Genomic DNA, 21,808 nt, shown 5'->3' with positions numbered 1-21,808 from the left:
TTCAGAGTATGATAAAAATTGAAGCTAGGCCCACACCGACCCTCCAAGAATTACATTGTGGGGCCTAAGCATTTTGGCCACGGCCTCGTTTAGAATGCAGATCCTCCACCGGGGCCTCAACAGCGTAGTCCATGACTTTCCGCAGGTCTCCCAAAAAGAAGCATGCCAAGCATGCGAGGATACCAAATGGGGCCGCAATAATGTAAACAGCTCTCAGTCCATCCGCATATGCCTGTTTCAGTGCACCTTCCCCCGCGGCAATAACTGTTGGATTAACACCCGGGATACTTGAAAGTGCGCCTGTGTCTTGAGAAGATAGTGCTTTAACAAAAGCTTCAACGGACCCGCTGGGAAGCTGCGCCTTCAAAGCAGCCCGGGCAACATCTGCTGGGAGATACTTTTCGATACGTGTCTCGAATGCGGCCGAGTAAATGGCCGTGAATACAGAGGCAGCTACAGCTCGAGAGCACGTCGTCGCCGCCGTTGCGGTGGCAATGAGGTGGTGAGGTGTCGCGAGTTGAACGGCGGCGATAAGAAGGATAAGTGGGCAGCCAAATCCCAATCCAGCCAGCCCTGCGAAGACCAACGCTCTCAATTCGTCTTCCGGTTGAATTGTGGCGAGGCCAACGATTCCTCCCGTGAACAGGAGGAATCCGACAAATAGCGGTTCCCGAATCATTCGGAATCTCGTACTCACGTATCCGTATATCATAGTACTCAGTCCACCTGCAATCCAGAAGGGTTGCTGCCTTGCGGACATCAGCAGAGGGTCTTCGGTGAACAGCGACGAGGTTCTAGATAAAGAGAGTCAGAAACCTTCGAGAAAAGACAAGCCATACAGATCGGGATAGCCATACAAGACAGGATAGAAAATAACGTAGCTGAATAGTAGAATGCCTTCAATGAAAATGAGGCCGATGCAAATAGCGAAGGTCTTGCCCGCGTTCTTGCCTCCGCGAAAGAGGTCATGATGCAGAATACCAGTCTTTGTGAATTTCCACTCATAGATCCCGAAGGCAACGAGACAGAGGATACCGGCGATGAGAGTCGCCAGTACTGGCGCCCTGGCCCATGCATACAGACCACCGCCGAGATTGAGTCCAGTCAAGAACAATGTCAAACCGGCGGTCAACATGATAAAACCAGGTAAGTCTAGCCGAGCGAGCTTTTGCCAAATAGATAAGTGGTCAAGGTGGGTGTGTCGCTTTGGCGGCTTGTAGCCGATAACAAGGCCGATTGCGGTCAGTCCCCATAAGACCATTTGAATCCACTAAGAATAAGATGAGAAGCTAGATTATAAAGGTGTATCGAAGAGCCCTACATAGAAATTGCGCCAACCTGTGTGAGGATTGGCTTTGGTGAGGGCACCTATGATCAATGGCGCCAAACAAGCACCAACTGCGGCGGCAACATTCATCGCAGCCTGTGCCACTGTACAAGAAGCATTGATCAACAAGCGCCTCTTATATGCTGAAGTCGTCTTGTCCACTTACTGGGTCTCCATTTCCGCGGAAGAATCTCACTAGGGACGCAATATGCCAAAGGTACAGTAGCAAACCCGAATCCAATCAAGACTTGAGCCGCGACAACTCGGTATATGCTATTAGATCCGGGTGCGATTGCAGATCCGATGAACGAGATCACTGCAGGACCAACTAAAAGAGCCTTCCGTGCCTGGAATGTATCCGACGCCGAAGATATCAGAGGGGCTAGAACAGCCTGAACGAGCGAGAGGGCGTTGGGGACCCATGTGCCGGCGACGGTATTTTTGAGGTCACTTTCTATATAAGACAGCTTTTAACGAAAATCACAGGTTAGTTAATTGGCTCAATGAAGTCTCTGGGCTCATGTCGTGAATTTGCGTACACCGGCTGGAGGACCCATAAGACCGAAAACTTGAACGAGATTGAGCAGGAACATTGCAGCCAGGGCAAAGTAAGTCCGGGCATGAAGCTCTGGCTGTTGCTCATCTTCATAGACGAGATTTTCATCCAAAGACCCTATGGTGTCTTCCACATGGTCGGTCTCTGAGGCACCACTCACTTCACCCGGGACAGCCTCGCGATTCTTTTCTGGTGTGACGGACATCTCTAGACAAAGGCTGAATCTTCAAGAGCTTGGATTCTGGTCAAAATGGGAAGATTGCAATTCGTAATCTTGCAACAGGGATGATTCTATTTCAATTGTCCGAGTATAGATCGGTTGATTGCCCCGCAAAGCAACCAGGCCCACCCTTTCCCCGCAACCCCAGGTTTTCACTCTGGACGACCATACAAAACACAAATCCAGAGGCGCCTATGACATTGGAAAGGGAAAGGCTGGTGCGGGTCCTATGCCAAGGCTAAATAGTCACCACCCCATTCTGCACCATGTTCTAGGGCTTGCAAGACGATGGAATCTTCGAAGCCTCTTGCGTGATTAAAAGGGCTCCCAGGGTTGAAGGTCAAAAAGTCATGACAGTTTACCCTCGCTTTCTAATCAGCCATGAAGTTTCTCTCCAGGGGCAGGTCGGCTGTGGTCCCGCTGACGGAGAAAACCCGTCCCGCTGATGGGAGATTCGGTCCCACCGATGAATCAGTCCCGCTCCTCGACTATTTTGACTAAGTGAAGCACATCAAGGATGGGACTAGAACCCCGACGCTTTTTCAGGGCATGTATCGGGAGATCTGGCATCGGGGCTTTAAACTCTGCGTTAGAGGATGCACATAATAACCATCAAATATAAAATAAATTCAGTTCAAACTCTCTCCTTCAGAGGTTTCGAAATTATACTTAGTTCAGCAAACAAAGGAAAACATATTGCTGAGCTATCGAAGCCACTAATCACTATTAAACCCATAAAACCATGTCCACTGCTGGCAAATAGCACCTAACGCTGGTTAGTGGCTATCCGAATGCTGACCTACGTGTGGCAGGGAGCACAGGCAGCACTGCAAGCACCGCAGTCCCTCAGCGTACGAGCGCGGATACAAAGAGTCTCGCCGACGATAAGATTGGAGCAGTCGCGCTTCACCATTGGGTTCCACAAGTAGAACTCGTTCAGATTCAAAGTATTTGGGTGCATGTTGACAATGTCCATGCAGGTATCCGCCTCGGAAACGGTATAGTGAGCCATGCCTATTTGAAAAAAGTCAAAATTGTCTGCTGGACAGCCTCTGGAAATATAATACTGGCATCAGGGAGGCCTGTGCGTTACTTACAATTTGGCAGCGGATTTTCATCCAGGAGCACTTTATCCATGGCTGGAACGTCACTGTTCAAGGGGTAATTTGGGACAGCCGACATTGCGGTAAGAGCAAAGCCCAGGGCCAAAGCCACGGTACGGGTAATTGAGGCAGGCATTGCCGTTTGGAGCTGAAATTTGATCTTGTTGGTAAGATTGGGTCAGATGGCCTTGGTGTTCAATGGAACCTGGAGAGATGTTGCGAATGGTAGAAGGGTGATGAAGCTAAATCGGAGGTGGCAACAAGCTTGCATTTATAGTTTAGATTGACAGTGTTTAGGTGATGCTCCACGAAGCCAAGAGTTTGGCTCGACGACCGGGTTTCTCGGATCGTGTGTGAAGGTTCCCAAATCGGGGTTGCTGGAGTCTAAAAACTGGCACCCAGATCGCGAAAGCAAACATAGAGAATTATCGTGCTAAAGACCCTCATGTATTGTTGCATTGCTAACGTTCTCGATCTCAACATTGGACATGTTTGGGTTCATGGTTACATCACTTCATGTTTGATCCAGTCAGTATATCAATACCTTTTTCCGGCCCCCCAGTCAAGGCTGCATGGTATGACCTTGATTTTCTCAAGACCTTACATTCATGCTGGGATTATACACACGCATACGGGTGCGAGAGTGTGTCCACTCTTCTTGGTAGTCCATCGGATCATTCATGCAACCGCTTCTCAGGTTACAAATCAACTTGACCTCGGAATTATAAATAGACACACGTCCAGGATCTTTAGAAAGGCCTCAAGAGACAATCATTAGTGACATCAAAATTCGCAGTCGTGCCGCAAGGATATCTTGTTTGGCACCCCTGCCCCAATTTGCTTGGGTGTCTAAATTTGATGGCGTACGATGGAACTGAGGCAGAAGCCACGGAGTCTATGGGCTCTGGATCTCGCTCTCAAGAGAACAAAAACCATGATTCGAGATGAGAAAGGATAGAGGCGGAACACAGCGCTTAAAGACGGACAAACAGTACGTGATGAAGGTTAGACCAAGACAACAGTGAGCAGGAAGCAAGCTCGGACCTGAGGTTGATAAGAATATTGACACGATCTGAATCAATGATACGAGAATTGGAGGAGATTTTGAATGTCATTCATATTATGTGGAAGAGAAAGGGGTACGTAGACGCGCATCGCAGGAGGAAGCCAGGCGATCCACCGACGCAGAGAGGCCAAGGGAAGGCTTGGCCGATCGCCCTAATTCACGCTGGGGATAATTGAGACTTGCTCGGATCATGGAATTTATTCAAAAGCTCCACTCAAGATAAAGGCCGATGGCCAAGCGGTAGATATGATATGATGAAGTCACAAATGGCGGAAAGCGTACATCTCCGACGCCCCCAGAGGGGCAAGATGTGTCAACCATTTCTCATCACAGCTAGCAGCTGTTCCGAAACCCAATGAAGACTCACTTTCTTCTCCAAATTGGTCGTTAGTGGCTTATCATAGGCGCTGGAATTGGAGATAGATAAAGGGTATCAAGCGGGGAAGGGTCTACCCCTCTGCGGAGAACGATGCAACGCGCCTTATCTCTTCGTCCTGTCCTGCCTTCGCCCGTCTTTTCCGGTCATTTTTCTTCTGGCCAAGAAACAACTTTAACACCAAGCAGGAAAACATCTCAAAGCAAGTCGCCATAAACATGGGTATCAAGGGCATTCGCACGGCTCTCAAAGTTGACCTCAATAAGCACGCGCGGGAACAGCCCGGACTCCATGTATGTGGACCCTCTCGGCATCACGAAGCCAGAACAGAGCTGACATTCTCCTACAGAACAGGTGGCATCCTGACAGTACGTCAAGTTTATGTGGACTGAAAAGTGAACACTAAGCTGACAAGTTCGATAGTTCCTGCCTGTGAAAAGATTGCCAACAATGAAGTCGTGAAGATCGAATGCCTGGACTGGACAGGTGGGCAAATCAAGAACAATGATTCCGCCGACGATGTCAGGGACGTCGATTTGACAGAAATTCACTATCTTTCCGGTCCATTTGACATAGAAACTGCCGAGCCTGGCGACGTGTTGGTCGTCGAGATCCAGGACGTCCAGCCCTTCCAGGAGCAGCCATGGGGGTTTACCGGCATTTTCGATCGTAATAACGGCGGTGGATTCTTGGATGAGCACTACCCCAAAGCGTACGCTCAGTCACTTCGCCCCAATCAGCAGTCGCTAACTTGATCACTTACAGGGCAAAGGCGATTTGGGACTTTGAAGGCATCTTCTGCTCATCTCGGCACATTCCACACGTCCGTTTCGCGGGATTGATCCATCCCGGTATCCTGGGATGTGCTCCTTCGGCGGAGGTGCTTGCCGAGTGGAATCACCGTGAGGGCGAGCTGATTGCCGCAAACACGGTCACCGATCGAATTGTCGCGCAGCCACCAAATGCCACCAATGCTCATGCGGGTAGCGCTGTTGAGGATATCAAGGAAAGAGTCGCGAAGGAGGGGGCCAGAACCATTCCAGTATGTCCCACTCTGTCAATGAATCAGATCCGTTTTAACCATTCTCTTCTAGGGTCGTCCCGAGCACGGCGGCAACTGTGATATCAAGAATCTGTCCCGCGGCTCCAAGGTATACCTTCCCGTTCACGTTCCCGGTGCTAAGTTCTCCGTTGGAGACCTGCACTTCTCACAGGGAGACGGCGAAATCTCGTTCTGTGGTGCCATTGAGATGGCAGGTGTGATCACACTCAAGTTCACGGTGATCAAGAATGGAATGGCGAAGCTGAACATGAAATCGCCTATTTTCCACGCCGGACCTGTGGAGCCTCAGTTTGGACCTGGGCGCTATCTCACTTTTGAGGGATTCTCGGTTGATGAGAAAGGAAAACAGCACTATCTTGATGCTACGGTGGCCTACAGACAGACTTGTCTACGGGTGATTGAGTATCTTCGACGCTATGGTTACTCGGATGAACAGATTTATCTTCTATTGAGTTGTGCTCCGGTGCAGGGCCATATTGCGGGCATCGTTGATATCCCGAATGCCTGCACTACTCTTGGCGTTCCAATGGATATCTTCGACTTTGATATCAGGCCCGAGGCCGATGTTGCTAAGCTTGACATGGGCACCTGTGCTTTGACCAGCGAGTAGGTCCTTGCCACCCGTGCACCAATGCTTGTGGAAGAGTCTCTCACCAGGCTAAATATTGGATTTGCTATTTCCCAAATGCATATATTTTCTCAAAGCTTGCTTTGCTCAGTCTCATGTATCTGCGTCCACTCGTTTTCCCCCACATCTTGGAAGTCCATCACCCTGTCAGGCCCTCCGAAGCGATTTTGCGTAGAGTGCCAGTCACGACCAACAGCCGTCTCAGGCCGCCAGCGTACTACATGCCTGAGTTCCTTCTGTAGTTTCCCTTCCAACGCATCCGAGATAAATCCACCAATTGTTGGCATCTGCATGGCACCATTTCCAGACCCGCCCACTGCAATCAGAAGAGAAGGGTGCTCCGGATGCCGGTCAATCAAGAATGCACGGTCGGGAGTGTCGGCGTCCCAGCAAATCCGTGCAAATGAAAATGCTCGCTCCGCTAGATGTGGCATTGTGTCACGTAGGAATTCTCTGGCCCGGGCCTCCGCTTCGAGTGGGACTTGATGCTTTGCGAACGGTATACTTCTCTTCTCCCCTGGGTAGTTGGGATCCGGGATAAAGTTGCAGTATCCCGGATGCTCATCACAGATTTTGAGTTCGTGCTTGTCCTCATCTGGCTCCATGAAGAATCCTTTGGCGACGTTGAAAAGCACTGGAAGGTTTCGGTAGCGCTGGGCTTCCTCCGGCGTCATGCGAATGTGGCTCAAGGTCCATGCAGTGGGACGTAGCTGTTTCTTGAAGTCCAGTAGACGATCGCTACCAGCACCGGCAGCTAAAATGACATGGTCTGCGCGATGAACCGTGCCATCTGCTGTTCGTGCTCCGATCACGTCACCATCTTGGTGCATCAGGGCGACAACTTTGCCCACCGGGTCACCAACGATAAATTTTGTGCCGAGTCGTTTTGCTTCATTGTATGCGGAAATCATCGCTTTTTGAGCGTGGATCCATCCTGCTCCTCTCTTGCTGAACCAGCCCTTCCAGTCGGGGAAGTCCCCTGTCAGCACACCCGGTGGCATGGTATTGCGGAAGTCTTGGGCCGTCTCTAGGGCGACAAACTCGCCTTCGGAGGAGTCTATCTCTTCCTCCTTGATATTTTGAATGAGTTCAGTTGTACTGCCGGACACAATAAACCCTGTTTCGTGAAAAAATGGCTTGAACACAGGGTCAGTCTTCCACCCGTTCAACGCCGCTCGACTGCAGGTAGCAAATGCAATGCTTCGGGCATCCGTTTGTGAACCTGTTAGCCTTCAGCTCATGAATTTCAACCTAAGTCCGAATACTTTACCCCCTACCTTTGGGCTCTTTGTGTTCCATAATTTTATTGACATCATTGCCAGCGGCAATGGGCGATGGGACACCGTAGGGATCAAGAACTGTGACATTTTTGTATCCTCGTCGAGCTAGATGAAGGGCAGTTGAGCAGCCCCAGGTTCCAGCTCCGACGATCAAGATCGACGATTTATTATTGAGTGGTGGAGATGGCATTTTGGAAGACGACTGTCCAGCGCGGGAAGGGTCTCGGGATCAAAGCAGAAGGTGCTGAGGGAAAGAAAAGTATTCCGGCGTCTCGAGAGAATAACAGTTGATTGACCACTCACCAGCTCCAAGCTTATAGACTAGCTCGGATGATCCGAATGAGCACAAGCCTTATCAAGCAGAGTGCGAGTGATCGCGTGGACCTTCCAGCCCCTCAAACCGGGGTAAGCTTCTCCGCACTCCGCTATCAGCGATCCCTCTATCCGACTTCTGATCGGAACTATGAGGCGCTAATCATGAGAAATAATTTGTGGCTGTCAATTCCATCGCCTGCTCAGTCGCTTGGAGCTTCCGTGTCATTTTACCCCTCATTGACTCACTTATCTTTTCCAAAGTGAGAATGGCGATCGCGAATCGTCGGCTCGTGCCGACCAATCGGTACTTCGTCGAAACCCTCCTTTTGGAATTGCACTCGTGAATCGCGCGTTAGTCAAGACCGTAATAGACATATAAGGACACTTGGTCCTCGGAAATTGGGCAAACCTCGCACTTACCAGTGACACATGCATACCAACATGGCACGAGACGACGATATCCTGACCGATGTCCCGGGCACTGTCTACCTGGTAGATGGTATGATCTATGGGCACAATTCAAAGATGTATCTTCATTAACAGTAGTGTACAGCATCACATTCCCTGCACGATGCTGTTCATGCCGGAAAGCAGGACATTCTTCTCCTCCCCCAACCTTCCAACTCGCCGGCAGACCCGCTGGTAAGCCTTGGGATAGACGTCTCCCATATATTCCGAGGTTAAACAGCCCCATTCTAACGCTTAACAGAATTGGTCACGGAAGAAAAAGGTTTGGTCTCTCTTCCTGATATCATTCTACGCCTGTGTATTTTCATTCGGTGAAAATAACTGGGGCGCTAGTTGGACCTTGATTTCTGATGATACCGGCGTCAGCTTGAACAACATGAATGGGGGTAGCGCGGTGAACTATCTCCTGCTTGGTTTCTTCAACATCATATGGATCCCCACTGCGATGAAGCTGGGCCGCAAGATAGTCTATATTCTCAGTCTTATATGTCTCCTCGGAGGCAGTGTCTGGGGAGGCTTCTATACGGGCACTGGTCAGTACTATGTTATGCTTGCAATTCAAGGCATTGGAACTGCGGCATATCAGGCTTTGATCCAGCTTACAGTGAGTGTCCAGCATAGTCCTGTTCAAATAAACCCCGCGTTGACTCTCGGCAGATCTTCGACATGTTCTTCACCCATGAGCGTGGCCGTATGGTTGCATTTTATATCTTCTTCCAGCAACTCGGATCGATTCTCGGACTAATTTTGGGCGGTTATATTTCCGATGGGATCGGCTGGCGCTGGAGCTCCCCCATTGTAGCGATCGCATGCGTAAGTCATTTTATTCCGATGGATTATTGAATCAGCTGACCATTGAAGGGTGTCTTGATTCTGCTATTCGTCTTCGCATTTGACGACACAATGTTCCCCAGATTTCGCTTCAGCTCGCGCATCGACCCATCTCAACCTACTGGAAAGACCGGTGATCAAGGGGAGCCAGAGAAAGAAACCCAACTAGAATCTCCCGTGCTTGAAGTTACAAGTAATGTTCTCGGAGAGGATATCACGCCACGGTCCTACCGACAAAAAATCGCATTGATCCACTACTTTACGGATGACGAGACTACCTGGTTTCAATACTTCCGTCGTCCATTTTACCTCTTCGCATTTCCAAACATTGTGCTCGCTGGTATCCAGTTTGCATTTGGCTGCACTGCCGGAATTGTCTCTTTCAACACCATCTCAGAGATCATGACCGAGGCCCCATACAACTGGAGCACGGGGTCGACTGGTTTGATATTTCTTGCTGCTTTGATTGGCAACTTCCTTGGGTAAAGCTTTAACCCCCCTCGTTTCCTCAGCAAGACTTTTTTTGCTAACTTGATTAGAATGGGAATCGGATCCTTATCTGATTGGGTCGTGCTCACTCTCGCACGCCGCAACAAGGGATACAAGGAGCCGGAAATGAGAATTTGGACGTACATATTCCCGTTGATTTTTAGTGCTATTGGATACTTCCTTTACGGCTGGGCTGCTACTAATGGCGATCACTGGATGGCCATTGCGGTGGCATTGTGCTGCCTGATCGCCCAGCAGGTGTCTATCACGAGCATGGCAACGGCTTATGCGATGGAATGCTTCGACGGGGTAAGTTATACTTCGGTCCCTTCTTGCTTTCACTGTTTTTTGCAATCATGCGGGTGCTCATTGTCGTCTAGATATCCGGTGAACTGGTCGTCGTGCTCGCCATTTGCTCCTCTCTCATCAACTTCGCCATCTCGTACTCTGTTCAGCCGTTCATTGATGCCACATCCTATGGCTGGTCCTTTACTTTCTACGGAATCTTGGTGGTTCTATCCGTCTGTATGGGTGGTCCCATGATAATATGGGGCAAGACATGGCGACGGAAGTGCAAACCTCGGTATGAGCAGTTCCTGGCCGAAACAGGGCGGGGAAGCGTCTCTGCGCAATAAATAAATACTTGACTAGCTAGGAATAAGGTCTCATAATGCGGTATTTTTGATTTCATTTGTTGTCATGAATCTGGTCAGATCCGGTCCAAAATGTCTGCGTGCCATCTCCTTTGTTCCTCTTGGTCCGATGTGGCGGTGTACGGGTATCCATAACTGCGAACTTGCGGATGTCCGATTGCCCTACGACTGTGGAATTCTCGAAGGCCGAGCTACGAGCAGTTGCTCCGTTATTATTGGTCTTTCGGGGAGTTTTCATGTCCCTTTGGAGAAAATGCCCGAGGGATCTCCATGTGGCTGCAGATTGACCGGATGGTAAGCCTTGCGACGAATGGTGTGTGGACGTGTGGATCAGCGACGTATTCTCGGAGTCCGTACCTGACCTTAAACGCCCGGAAAAGACTAGTGCGGGAAACGGGGCGAGATCCGTTGATTATATCGGTTCCACTTCGGGTTCCGGCTTGCCGTATACACACGAGTACCATGCTACTATCCATGGATGGAATGGTCGTATAGTGACCTGGATGGATCAATTTTGCTGACAATATAATATGCATCCCGCTCCTTCCACTTCCTTGGCCGTGACACGCCTGCCTGCCTATTTAATCCTTCCTCCGCCACATTTTGACCGGCCATACCTCTCGCTTCCTCTTCTGTTCCACAGTGTTTGCCTCATCTTGCATATTTACTGCTACCTATCAACGTCAAAGTCATTCGTATTTTGCGTCTGCACGCACTGCAACCAAACCACGTAAGGACAAAAAGAGCAGACGGTTTGAGACAATGGCACCACCATCGCCCTCGTACACCAAGGTCATTCACTCCACCACATATGCTGGCATCAATCCAACGCAGCCCAGCCTCTCGACTGCGGGCAAGGTTGTGTTGATTACTGGCGCATCGGGCGGCATCGGGCGGGCCACAGCCTTGTCCTTTGCTGCATCGGGCCCCCGAGCCCTCATCCTTCTCGGTCGACGCGCCGACGCCCTGGCGGAAACCGCCACGATTTTCGGCGCCAGCCACGCAGAGGTGACCATCCAAACCCATGAGGCTGAGCTGTGCGATGCCTCGAGCGTACGCAATGCCATGAACAAGGTGGCTGCCGAGTTTGGCGGCATCGACATCCTCGTCCACTGTGCCGGTGTTCTGGCCCCCGTTGTTCCGCTTCTGGAAGCTGATCCGGCTACTTTCCTGGATGGCTACAAGACTACCGTTGTCGGTACGCTGGTGACGGCGCAGGCTGTCATCCTGGCAAACAAAACAGTCAGCCCAAACGAGGACAAGCCAGTCACCTTTATCAATCTGACCACGGCCGGCATCATATTCCCCCCGTTCGCCGGCATGGGTGCCTATGTGAGCAGTAAAATGGCCGCTGTCAAGGTCTTACAGTCTTTTGCCGCCGAGAACCCGCACGTGCGTCTTCACAATGTGCATCCCGGATTCCTTGAAACGGCTATGTCTGCTAAGCTGTCCGAGTCGGTAAAATTGCCATTTGCCTTTGATGACAGTGAGTACAAACTGATCTTGTCCTTTGTGGCTAATCTATCTTTGTATCCAAGTAACTAAATTTCCTTTTCGCAGTCTCTCTTCCCGCCGATTTCCTTGTCTGGATTGTCTCCCCCGAAGCAGACTTTCTTAGAAACAAGATCGTCTTCGCCTCTTGGGACGTTGATGAGCTCAAGGCTCGCAAGAAGGAGATTGTCGGTGGCCCGCCGGGAACTGGTGAGCTGTGGCTCGGCTACCAAGGATTCCCACGATATATGGATGGCCAGCCTTTGCCAGGCACCCAATAGGCGATTGATACCCTGTATGGAAAGTCGCCATCCCAGGCCGAAGGAACTGTACACGCGCGTGTTAGTTAAACAAGTACATGACCCATTCACCCAGTGGAGTGCTAGCACTAAGACGCCCATGAAAAAAATTCTAGAATTACGTTGCTTAGCCAAAAGTAACTTTCAAATAATAGAGAAAGAAAGACGAATATAGACTAGTCGCCATCAATATGCAACTCAAAGGGGGGTATTTCGAAGCCCGTTATACATTGTTTCGCAACTAGGCGTCGGACTTACCCTCCACGGGTGAGGGTTATTCTTCTATCTTCTCTTGATATATCGACACTAGAACCCGGTGTGGATGTGGCGGCCAGAGGGTAAAAAGCACGAACCGTAATTCCAACAAACCTTGCCAGGTGGAAGGAATTTACTGGATACTGGTTGTGAATACTACGATCATCGAGGAATTGAACAGAAGTAGGGCAGGACGCGTCGCACTTCTGCCTGAGCGTTGTGTTTATCATACATCACGCATCGTGTATATAAGAGTGATCGGCATATCGTGAATCGTATTGTATTGAACAGGTATTAATGGAAAAGGCTTCATGCGAAGAACTTCTGAGCAGCAGCTCTGTCCTTGGCCTCGCGAGCCTTGACAGTGGCCTTGACCTTGGCGATCTCGTTGATAATACCCGCATCACCAGGGACCAGCTTCTGAGCCTCCTGGAGATCCTTGAGCGCGGAATCCTCTTCCTTCAGTCCCTCCTGAGCCTGTGCGCGGCGGAAGTAGGCCTTGGCCTTGTCGGCATCCTTGGCCTTGGCAGCATCGGCGACTTGGAGGGCATAGCCGGCCCAGGTCTTGGCATCACGGAAGTGCGAAAGTTTGTTGGCCAACAGAGCCGAATTGGAGTGAAGGGTAAAGCGGAGAGACTTCATCTGCTCCGCAAGCTCCTTGGGGTCATTCTCGGCGGGCTCGGGGAACTCATTCAGGTAGCGCAAACCCTTCTGATACTTCTCCAGACCGAGGTTGAAGTCGCCGCTCTTGAATGCGGTGTTGCCGAAAGCCTTGAGATCGGAAGCAACCTTGAAGGCGAGGGGAGCAGTCAGCTCGTCACCCTGGTGGTCCTCGGGGAAGTCCTCGTATGGGTCACCGGTGGCATCCTGCACGCGCTTGTTGGCGTTCTCCCAGTCGCTGCCTGTCAGCTCACCGCAGTCCACCACAGTCACATCGACCTCGGGCTTGTCGGAGTTGGTGTGCATGCTCTCGATCTTGCGGATAATGCTCTTGCCATTGATGACTTCACCAAATACGACGTGCTTGCCATCAAGGTGGGGAGTGGGAACGGTGGTCACGAAGAACTGACTGCCGTTGGTGCCGGGGCCGGAGTTGGCCATGGAGAGCAGGAAAGGACGGTCATGTTTGAGGTCGAAGTTCTCGTCGGGGAACTTCTCGCCGTAGATCGATTCGCCGCCAGTACCGTTGAATGCAGTGAAGTCACCGCCCTGGATCATGAACTGCTTGATCACGCGGTGGAAAATTGAGCCTGTTTCGAGCTGTTTAACAGGTGTCTCAGCTGAGTTTCGGGAGGATCGACATACCCTTGTAGGACAATGGCTTGCCCTGGACTCCAGTACCCTTCTCGCCGGTACAAAGAGCTCGGAAGTTCTCTGCGGTTTTGGGAACGACTGCGATTCGGTTAGTTGCGGATCAATCGAGCGAAGGGTGGTATGTCGTACCATCGTTGAACTGTGCGAGGATGCAACACGTTAGCTCCGAGCGCCCAATCTTATGCGCATTCACCAGGGGAGACGAATACTCACCAGTTCAAAAGCGACGCGACCGGCCTTGGTGTCACCGATCTGAATGTCAAAGAAGACACGAGAGCGCTCTGTGAGGGGTGGTCAGCAAGTCGACAATTTCTTTGCAGGCGGGAAGATCGGTGGACCCCGCACTGAAGCATCCTGAAGCACATACGCTGCGATTCCGCCATGACGGTGGAGTAAGAAGAAATGGCTGAAGAGGAGGAAAGTGGAGAAGATGAAAGAGGGCAAAGAGAGAAGATCTTAAGAGTACGTTGGAGGGGAAAGAGAAGTCTAAAGCCGTTGTGGGGAAGGGCGGTTCTATCTGCGGATCTTCAAGAAGCTTCCACGCCGCCCCAAAAAAGTTACGCCTTCCATGCACGGGTATATACAAACAGAGCTCTATGTACTCACGCCAGCAATTCCGCTGGAATCGTGAACTCAACCGACTGTGTAGTCTGTCGTCCATCATTGTCTTTATCCTTGTCATTGTCCTTCCCATTGGCCTTATCGGAGCCTTTGGGCTCTTTGGGTTCCTTCTTCGGAAGCTTGGTATTGATCTCGATCGTGACCTATGGAGCAAACAGGTCAGTACGGATTCCACTGCGGCGCAGAAAACAAGCCAGGAAGGCAAAATGTACCGCCGCATCTTCATTGCGGTAATCGACACCCACCGGCCCGTCGTTCTTCAATTCTACCTCCATCATTGCTTGGAAGACGCCATTCTTGACCTTATCAGGGACGTAGGAACTGCTCATTTTATTGTAGAAATAGTCGTAGACCTTGCGCGCAGTTTGGGGATCGGCCGCGTCGTGGAAGTCGGGCTTATTGCCTTTCATCTTGCCGTAGAGAGTGAATTGGGAGACTATGCAGATATTAGCAATCCAACGATCATAAATATAACAAAAGAAATCATACCGCAAAGAACCTCGCCCTCGATATCTTGGACATTCTTCTTCCACTGTGCTACCAGTCAATACTGAGACCGAGTCCGCTCCACTTCATTCTCACCTGTCCACCATCCTCATCGGGCCAGAACTTGGCCTTGAGCACCTTGTTCACCACTTGGTCCGCTTCCTTTTCACTATCCTCTTGGCCGACACCTGCAAACACCAGTAGGCCCTTGCCAATTGATGAGATCAACTCCGAGTCGACACTGACGGAGGCCGACTTGACTCGTTGGATGACGACTATTGGTGATTTAGCTCGAGCTCGTCGCGACTTGTTGGAAGAATGTGCGTACCCTTCATGCTGCTGGTGAGAACTACCTGCCGGATATTAGCCTTGTGGCGCATCCCACATGTTCATTGGCGCATACTCACCTGTTCTGTTGGATGAAAGGGTCGATAAAAGCTTCAAACTGCACCATGGGTCATCAGTGGATTATCAAGACGCGATCCCCGTAAGACTTGTGAGATAAACAGTTGAATACACGCTCGAAAAGCGCGTGTTGTACGAAGCGAACTCTTCGCGATCCCGCGCCTCCCCGGCTTTGACTTTGAACGCGACCGCCTTCCCGATAGGGCAACCACGAAGCTTTCCATTTGCAGCAGAGACGAGCCATTCCACTGCTCTCCACGTCTCCTCTTGGTCTCTCAACAGGGCGACACCACTACATTCTAACCACCCCATACGTCCCGATTGACCGTGCAGCATCGACCCTGCTGGTCGAGCGTGCGCCCCGAATCCACCCCCGCCGACTCGAAGTCACGCCAGTGGACGGCACAGTCCGCACCCAATCCAGACCACCATGACGTCTCGAAAAACACAACAAGAGATCGAGAAGACCTTCAAGAAGGTAACTGAAGGGATTCAGGTCTTCGAAGGCATCTACGAAAAGATCAAACAAGCTACCAATCCCACCCAGCGCGATAAGCTCGAAGAGAATCTCAAGCGCGAAATCAAGAAGCTTCAAAGGTTCCGTGATCAAATCAAATCATGGGCATCTGGAAATGAAGTGAAAGATAAAGGCCCGTTGCTCGAGCAGCGAAAGGCGATTGAGACGGTGCGCTCCCATTGACTCCCAACAGTGACTGACCCAGGGCTAACAAGATTGGGCACAGTGTATGGAGCAGTTCAAGGCCGTGGAGAAGGAGATGAAGACGAAAGCCTACTCCAAAGAAGGTCTATCCGCCGCGTCACGACTCGACCCGAGAGAAAAAGAGAAGGTGGAGGCCAGCGACTTCTTGTCTAATATGGTGGACGAATTGCAACAACGCATCGAGGCCATGGAAGCAGAGGAGGAAATATTGCAGGCGCAATTGAAAAAGGGCAAGAAGGACACGAAGAAGGCGGATCGGATGGCCGACATTGCGCATGTAACGGAGCGCCATAAGTGGCATGTCAACAAGCTCGAATTCCTCAATCGGTCGCTGCAGAACGGCAACCTGGAGGTTGGTCAGGTGCAAGATTTAAAGGAGAGCATCAAGTACTACGTTGACGAAGGGCACAATGTCGACTACTCCGGAGAAGACGAAACACTCTATGACGACTTGAATATCGGTGACGATGTCGAGGCCCAGTTCGGCATTGGCGCAGACAACGATCATGGGTCTTCTCAGGATGCTCAATCTATTCAGGATGAGGAGCCAGAACCAAAGCCCAAGCCGAAGGCAGACCCGACGATGAATCGACGCCCCTCGACTCAAATGAAGTCTCCGCTCCCTGTCCTCGCTACTCTCCATCCGTCCGTGTCGTCCAGTGTCACCCCGGGCATGAAGCCCGCGCCGCTTCCCACTCGCCTCCCCGGCGAGACGCTCAAGTATGCCTCTGCCGCAGCGGCCGCAGCGGCAAGCGACAAGAGCGGAGTTGGTATTTTACCTCTGCCACCGCCCCCTGGTACCAGTCCAGCCTTTTCGGCCGCACTCCCCGTCTCCAGGGCTTCCTCGACTGCATCACCCAGTGTTGCTTCCATACAACCTGTTGCCAAGAGTGCCACGGCCGCGGCCGTGGCTGCGTCGTCTGAAGAGATCGTTACCGGACGATCGAAGACCCCTGCCGGTATGGTTTCTGGAGCAGCATCACCTGAGCCTTCCAAGGCAGAGGTTACCAAAGAGACACCGACAACGAACGGCAAGACGCCGACAGATGGTGAAAGCGAAGAGGCGATATTCCATCTGCCACCGGGTTTGCAAGATTTGATCCAATCATTCGATGTGACCAAGGAACGGGCAGGGACGAACCCTTCACCGGCGATCCAGCGTCTTCTTGCAAGCTCGCTCACGACATGTCCGGAGCCCGGTGATGCTGAGAAGCCCCGTCATTACAAGCCCCAGAACCCTTACAACACCCCCCTCTACTACCCCCAGGAGCCGTTATCCATCTTCGACGACCCCCGACTGTACGATACGGGCCGGATTGACACCGACACATTGTTTTATCTCTTCTACTACCGTCAAGGGTCATATCAGCAATATATGGCTGCAAAGGCTCTTAAGAACCAAAGTTGGCGCTTCCACAAGCAGTACCAAACATGGTTCCAGCGACACGAAGAGCCGAAAAACATCACGGAGGAATTTGAGCAAGGCACCTACCGGTTCTTCGACTACGAGAGTACATGGTAAGTTGATGACTCTTACTCTTCCCGTAACCATTGAACACGTGCTGACCATTCCCCAGGATGAACCGGCGCAAGGCTGATTTCAAGTTTGTGTACAAATACCTCGAGGACGAGTTATGATGCGTTCTTTCAACATGGGGCACCAGGGCGTAGTCGTCTTTTCGTTTCCCACGCTTTGACAGCCTGGGTGGAATAGTGGCATTGTGTCATGGGGGACCTCGGGGAGTTTAGTTTCTGTTTTCTGTGTTTGCAAGTACTGGCATCGGGCAACGAGTACAATGAAATGGGCCTCAGGGACACGGGAGTTCTGTGCTATTTTAGTTGATCCCTGTCAAATGAACCAGCCTCAACAACCCTTCCAAGATCGGAAACCTTGCAAAAATACGGTACCGTAGGTGCCTATAGATGTACTTTCGGCTTGTAGAATGGCTCTGTGATGAGATCGGTGCTGTCTACGTGTCGTATCCGACCGAGTGTCTGCCGCATGGGTCTCTGCGTTTATCCCCCCACCGTCCGGACAATTGTATATCTACGGAGTACCTCGGCCACGTTGCATCACGGGTCAAGAAAACCAGAACTCTCTTGACCGGGTCCATCTGCGGGGGCAGTGACGCAGCCTCACTGTAGGAACCGGCTGCATGATGCATCCATGGTCGCATTAGCGGTTCAGCCAGCTTGGCAGCGCTCAGGAGTGCGGGATTTTTCTTTCTAGAAGCCGGGAACAGAACAGGGGCTGTGCGTAGTTAGCGTGGCCCACATAGCGTCCAGGCGGCTCACCTATTATATCATCGCGTCGATCAACTGCGGCCAGCCTCGACCCCAGATACGGGAGCTGCCCGCCCTGGTGTTCGCTTGGCGATCCAGTTATCGTCGTTCCGCAAGGCTGGCGATCGTGGGTCGATGACGCTTCGGCACGCTTCTACCGATTCCTAGTCAACACAACATAAACTCAACTTGAGACTACTCAGCATCCTGGGAAACCTAGATAATTGGGTAAGACCTAGTGTAGGTGGTCTATTTCCAGGTACCGGTGTACGCCCGTACGCGTACACCGGATACATCCCACGCCATGCAGCAACATGAAACCGGGGGGAACAGAGAAAACCAGAGAAAGGGAACGGGGGCCAGGACGCTGCCCCGTTCAGCGCGGCCCTTGGCAGACGCTAGAAGGTTTCTGGAAGCCGCACTAGATCCACAAATGGAGAGGATCGCTCACACGGGTTGATCAAGGTGTGTGATGAGGGGGAAGGTGCGAGGTTCGAGCGCAACCGTCTGACCGCAACAGTCAATCGCGCAGCTTATCGAGGCTCGGATTGGGTATCTTTGGCCTATTCTCGTTTCTCACTGGTTGTTACTGGTTGTCAGAGCCTCCGCTGGCCGGTTATGACTGGCTTACGCATACTAGGAGGGGGAGCACAACATCACCAATCATGAATCTCCGAGTATCCGGGGGGCTTGGGGCCAGACGCTAGAAGGATGATGGAATGTCCATGGAACGGCACTAGAGCCAGCGCACCTGCACGCTAATGTACGAGCGAGGATCCCCGAAGGTTTGCAGGAATTCCCGCAGGCGATCCCCTAAGGATATAGCGTCGGCGGGGGCTGTGTGGTGCGTTCGACCAGTAGACGGGCGGGAAACAAAGGGTGAAGCCGTATGCGCCAGTCAGGACTCGACATCCGGTGATGGGGCTTCGTATTCGGATGAAAGTAGAATAGTAGAAATGGCCGAGTATAAATGAACCTGGCCCGCAAAATCAGTGAAAACAAAAGGACATGTATCTAGCCCCTAAGGTCCTACCTACTATTCAAGCCCTGCCTCGGAGGAATTCGAACCGGCGTCTCACCATGGTAGGTTTCTCCTCCCCACTTTCGACACCATCAGCCGCTCTTCTAGAAGTCTGACCGGTTCCCTGTTTAACTAGACTGCGTTGCCACTCTACAATTCATCCTTCTCCTCCACTCCGCCGATCGATATCAACATGCAGTCTTCTTTCAGCTATACAGATTCCTACTCCTCCTCACCGGGAGACATGGACTTCTTCTTCCATGGTCCTCAACCGCCCGTCTATGACAACCTGCGCGACCTCGACTCGGCCAGTCCTTTCACCGTGTCCGAGGTCGTGCCCGATGTCTCGTCCTTCCCCAACTCCTTCACTAGCTCCCCGTACATGGTGCCCACCATGAATGATTACGGACATGTCTATGAAGCCGCCGTCATGGCCACCAGCCTGCCCAGCTCAGCGAGCAGCTGCTGTGAAAGTAGCTATGGAGGAAGCCGGAACCAAGCCGAAGAGGTTCCCATGCCCAATATGCAAATGGGATCCTTTGATGATTCTTGTCCCGACTCCTCTCAATCCAAGTAAGCTTTCCTTCCACCTCGAACACAATGCATCAAGCTAACGTGGCTGTCTCCGCTAGACCAGCGAAGCCCTTTGGTTGCGATAACTGCGGCAAGTCCTTCACCCGCTTCGCAGACTTGAAGCGCCATCAGTCCAGCGTGCACTTCCCCGTCTTCCGCAATTGCCCCATCGAGCACTGCTCGCGCAAAGGCAGCAATGGTTTCCCTCGTCAAGACCACCTGGTCGAGCACCTGCGTTCCTACCACCACATGGACCTGCCAAAGCGCCGAGCCTTGAAGCGGTCCTCCAAGGACGCATGAATGTCCTGCCTCTCATTATCCTCCATCACTATTTATGATTAACGACTCTCATGTTTATTTATATTCTCTTTTCACCGCGGCTACGGCGCGTTCACTACAATTTCTTTTACGAATACGTCTACCTCGCATGTTTTCATAGAATGCATTGTTTGGGTCATGTTCTGTATAGAAGAAGACTTTTTCTTTTCTCATTTTGCTTTTTCATGATGTTACAGGATAGACGGTGTCTTATTACCCTTTTGGGTTTCTTGTGCGGCGGGACGAATTCAATGAGCGACGATCATGAAATAAATGTCGCAATCTGCGTTTCCCATTTTGCATCTTCAATAGCCAAGCGAATCAACAGATTTGAAATCAGCCACATATGAGATGAGACCACTCCCTGCAAGGAACAAGGAACAAGGAACAAGCAACTTGCTGAATTCCAATAAGTCTCCCCACGTACACCAATCTAGCCCACACAGAAGGAAAAGCAACCCCACTCGACGTACCCAATTGATCTCCGCACAGTAGTAGGAAAAGTGATCAGAAGGCCAGCACTTGATCTAGTCACTTCCCTCATCGCAAATGCGCTAATCATTCCCTGTCCACTGGTCTACTAGAATCCATGCCGTATTACTCGTCCTGACTGCGCCAAAGTGGCCCGACTCCGGGAATTGCCTAGCTTGAATCCTTCCGAGTGTACCTGATCCCGCATCATGCACCAGGAGATGTAGATCGCACATCCTTCCACACTCCACACCCGTCTCCCTGTGTGCGAATGATACTGTGTCTCCCCAATTGACTTCGTGTGTTGGTTCTGGGACCGGTACGTTGAAGGCTCTGAGATTATTTGGTCTAGTTTAAGCCAGGATTCTTGGGTGATTCCAGTGCTTGGTGTTATAGTTATAACGTCTGCAGGGATGTTAAACTCGCACCACTGTTGTCGAGGGTCTGGGGAACGGTCCAGAAACCGATCTGCCCATGCGTTTGTGCGACTCGTGGTTTACTAGTTGGAGCTTTACATTAGGCAATGGGCGCGGGTTTTGTTGACTGACGACGCTGGACGGCTGGGCGTAGTGTTGAGCAGATGAATTGTATGCGCTATTCAAATAGCAGAACATATCATGTACCAATGGCAAGAGCAGACACTTTTAACTCCAAATCATAGAACCCTTAAGAAAGGCCAACGCCTCAAGAATCAGACCCACCAACTTACTTCGCCCCCAAGTCCCTAAACTCCCTAAAACAAACGCCTCCCACCTTCCCATCCCCATCAAACACGACTCCCTCCTCCTTAAGCCTCAGCCTCTTCTCGTCACGAAAAGACCCGTTCGCAATATGCTTGCTAACCTTCCACTCGCCCTTATACCCACCCAACGACCTATCCGCCGCCAACACGCGATGGCACGGGACCTCCGGCGCGAACGGGTTAGTGCGCATCGCGTTGCCCACGGCCCGCGCGCTGGAGTTGAGATATGTTGCCATGGCGGAGTATGTTGTCCAGCGACCTTCTGGTACGGAGAGGAGGACGCGGTAGACGCGGCGGCGGTATGGGGTTAGTGTTGGGTGGAGCGAGATGCGGCGGAGGGATTTTTGGAGGGTGAGGTTTGGGGTAGGTTTTATGGTTGTTTGTGTGGATTCTGTAGGGAGAGGCGTTGGGTCTTCCATCTTGAAGGTCGTAT

At 51.5% G+C, this 21,808-nt stretch overlaps 11 protein-coding genes across 11 annotated transcripts; 5 read left to right on the top strand and 6 right to left on the bottom strand.

The window, feature by feature from the left end:
• Positions 1-64: 64 nt before the first annotated feature.
• Positions 65-2,088, bottom strand: N7498_007169 (trichothecene efflux pump; the record flags this gene model as incomplete). The annotated part of the gene is made up of 5 exons (XM_058454231.1): positions 65-794; positions 840-1,270; positions 1,322-1,431; positions 1,494-1,794; positions 1,867-2,088. The coding sequence occupies 5 exons, from the start codon at positions 2,086-2,088 to the stop codon at positions 65-67; spliced, it is 1,794 nt and encodes a 597-aa protein (XP_058306480.1).
• Positions 2,089-2,902: 814 nt separating this feature from the next.
• N7498_007168 (LysM peptidoglycan-binding domain-containing protein) lies at positions 2,903-3,342 on the bottom strand (the record flags this gene model as incomplete). Its single annotated transcript, XM_058454230.1, has 2 exons — positions 2,903-3,117; positions 3,201-3,342. 2 exons carry the CDS (start codon positions 3,340-3,342, stop codon positions 2,903-2,905), a joined length of 357 nt encoding a protein of 118 aa, XP_058306479.1.
• Positions 3,343-4,866: 1,524 nt separating this feature from the next.
• N7498_007167 (acetamidase/formamidase family protein) lies at positions 4,867-6,321 on the top strand (the record flags this gene model as incomplete). The annotated part of the gene is made up of 5 exons (XM_058454229.1): positions 4,867-4,941; positions 4,998-5,016; positions 5,072-5,360; positions 5,414-5,690; positions 5,743-6,321. The coding sequence occupies 5 exons, from the start codon at positions 4,867-4,869 to the stop codon at positions 6,319-6,321; spliced, it is 1,239 nt and encodes a 412-aa protein (XP_058306478.1).
• An 89-nt stretch (positions 6,322-6,410) lies between these two features.
• N7498_007166 (NAD(P)/FAD-dependent oxidoreductase) lies at positions 6,411-7,809 on the bottom strand (the record flags this gene model as incomplete). Its single annotated transcript, XM_058454228.1, has 2 exons — positions 6,411-7,561; positions 7,617-7,809. 2 exons carry the CDS (start codon positions 7,807-7,809, stop codon positions 6,411-6,413), a joined length of 1,344 nt encoding a protein of 447 aa, XP_058306477.1.
• Positions 7,810-8,375: 566 nt separating this feature from the next.
• N7498_007165 (putative MFS transporter) lies at positions 8,376-10,357 on the top strand (the record flags this gene model as incomplete). Its single annotated transcript, XM_058454227.1, has 7 exons — positions 8,376-8,433; positions 8,488-8,576; positions 8,644-9,006; positions 9,060-9,215; positions 9,264-9,715; positions 9,773-10,031; positions 10,103-10,357. The coding sequence occupies 7 exons, from the start codon at positions 8,376-8,378 to the stop codon at positions 10,355-10,357; spliced, it is 1,632 nt and encodes a 543-aa protein (XP_058306476.1).
• Positions 10,358-11,137: 780 nt separating this feature from the next.
• On the top strand, positions 11,138-12,075 carry N7498_007164 (SDR family NAD(P)-dependent oxidoreductase; the record flags this gene model as incomplete). The annotated part of the gene is made up of 2 exons (XM_058454226.1): positions 11,138-11,861; positions 11,936-12,075. Coding segments are annotated over 2 exons (864 nt in total), but the record flags the coding sequence as incomplete, so codon positions are not given.
• A 654-nt stretch (positions 12,076-12,729) lies between these two features.
• Positions 12,730-14,117, bottom strand: N7498_007163 (peptidylprolyl isomerase; the record flags this gene model as incomplete). The annotated part of the gene is made up of 5 exons (XM_058454225.1): positions 12,730-13,670; positions 13,726-13,812; positions 13,864-13,873; positions 13,948-14,015; positions 14,102-14,117. The coding sequence occupies 5 exons, from the start codon at positions 14,115-14,117 to the stop codon at positions 12,730-12,732; spliced, it is 1,122 nt and encodes a 373-aa protein (XP_058306474.1).
• Positions 14,118-14,336: 219 nt separating this feature from the next.
• Positions 14,337-15,176, bottom strand: N7498_007162 (D-aminoacyl-tRNA deacylase; the record flags this gene model as incomplete). The annotated part of the gene is made up of 5 exons (XM_058454224.1): positions 14,337-14,498; positions 14,568-14,791; positions 14,845-14,887; positions 14,938-15,116; positions 15,170-15,176. The coding sequence occupies 5 exons, from the start codon at positions 15,174-15,176 to the stop codon at positions 14,337-14,339; spliced, it is 615 nt and encodes a 204-aa protein (XP_058306473.1).
• Positions 15,177-15,562: 386 nt separating this feature from the next.
• Positions 15,563-17,849, top strand: N7498_007161 (CNOT2/3/5 family protein). The gene is made up of 3 exons (XM_058454223.1): positions 15,563-15,931; positions 15,990-17,485; positions 17,545-17,849. Exons 1-3 carry the CDS (start codon positions 15,677-15,679, stop codon positions 17,603-17,605), a joined length of 1,812 nt encoding a protein of 603 aa, XP_058306472.1. The 5' UTR covers positions 15,563-15,676; the 3' UTR covers positions 17,606-17,849.
• A 1,615-nt stretch (positions 17,850-19,464) lies between these two features.
• N7498_007160 (uncharacterized protein) lies at positions 19,465-20,144 on the top strand (the record flags this gene model as incomplete). Its single annotated transcript, XM_058454222.1, has 2 exons — positions 19,465-19,844; positions 19,904-20,144. 2 exons carry the CDS (start codon positions 19,465-19,467, stop codon positions 20,142-20,144), a joined length of 621 nt encoding a protein of 206 aa, XP_058306471.1.
• Positions 20,145-21,338: 1,194 nt separating this feature from the next.
• Positions 21,339-21,794, bottom strand: N7498_007159 (MGMT family protein; the record flags this gene model as incomplete). Its single annotated transcript, XM_058454221.1, has 1 exon — positions 21,339-21,794. The coding sequence occupies one exon, from the start codon at positions 21,792-21,794 to the stop codon at positions 21,339-21,341; it is 456 nt and encodes a 151-aa protein (XP_058306470.1).
• Positions 21,795-21,808: the final 14 nt, after the last annotated feature.

Source organism: Penicillium cinerascens, assembly GCF_028974065.1.
Source record: "Penicillium cinerascens strain IBT 15544 chromosome Unknown contig_9_segment0_segment0, whole genome shotgun sequence".
NCBI lineage: Eukaryota > Fungi > Ascomycota > Eurotiomycetes > Eurotiales > Aspergillaceae > Penicillium > Penicillium cinerascens.
Note: the sequence above shows the minus strand (reverse complement) of the source record. Positions and strands in the feature narration are given on the sequence as shown.

Coding starts and splice junctions, on each gene's coding strand:
- N7498_007161 (XM_058454223.1), top strand. CDS start 15,677: ATGACGTCTCGAAAAACACAACAAGAGATCGAGAAGACCTTCAAGAAG. Junction 15,932..15,989: donor AGCGAAAGGCGATTGAGACG/GTGCGCTCCCAT, acceptor GATTGGGCACAG/TGTATGGAGCAGTTCAAGGC. Junction 17,486..17,544: donor TTCGACTACGAGAGTACATG/GTAAGTTGATGA, acceptor ACCATTCCCCAG/GATGAACCGGCGCAAGGCTG.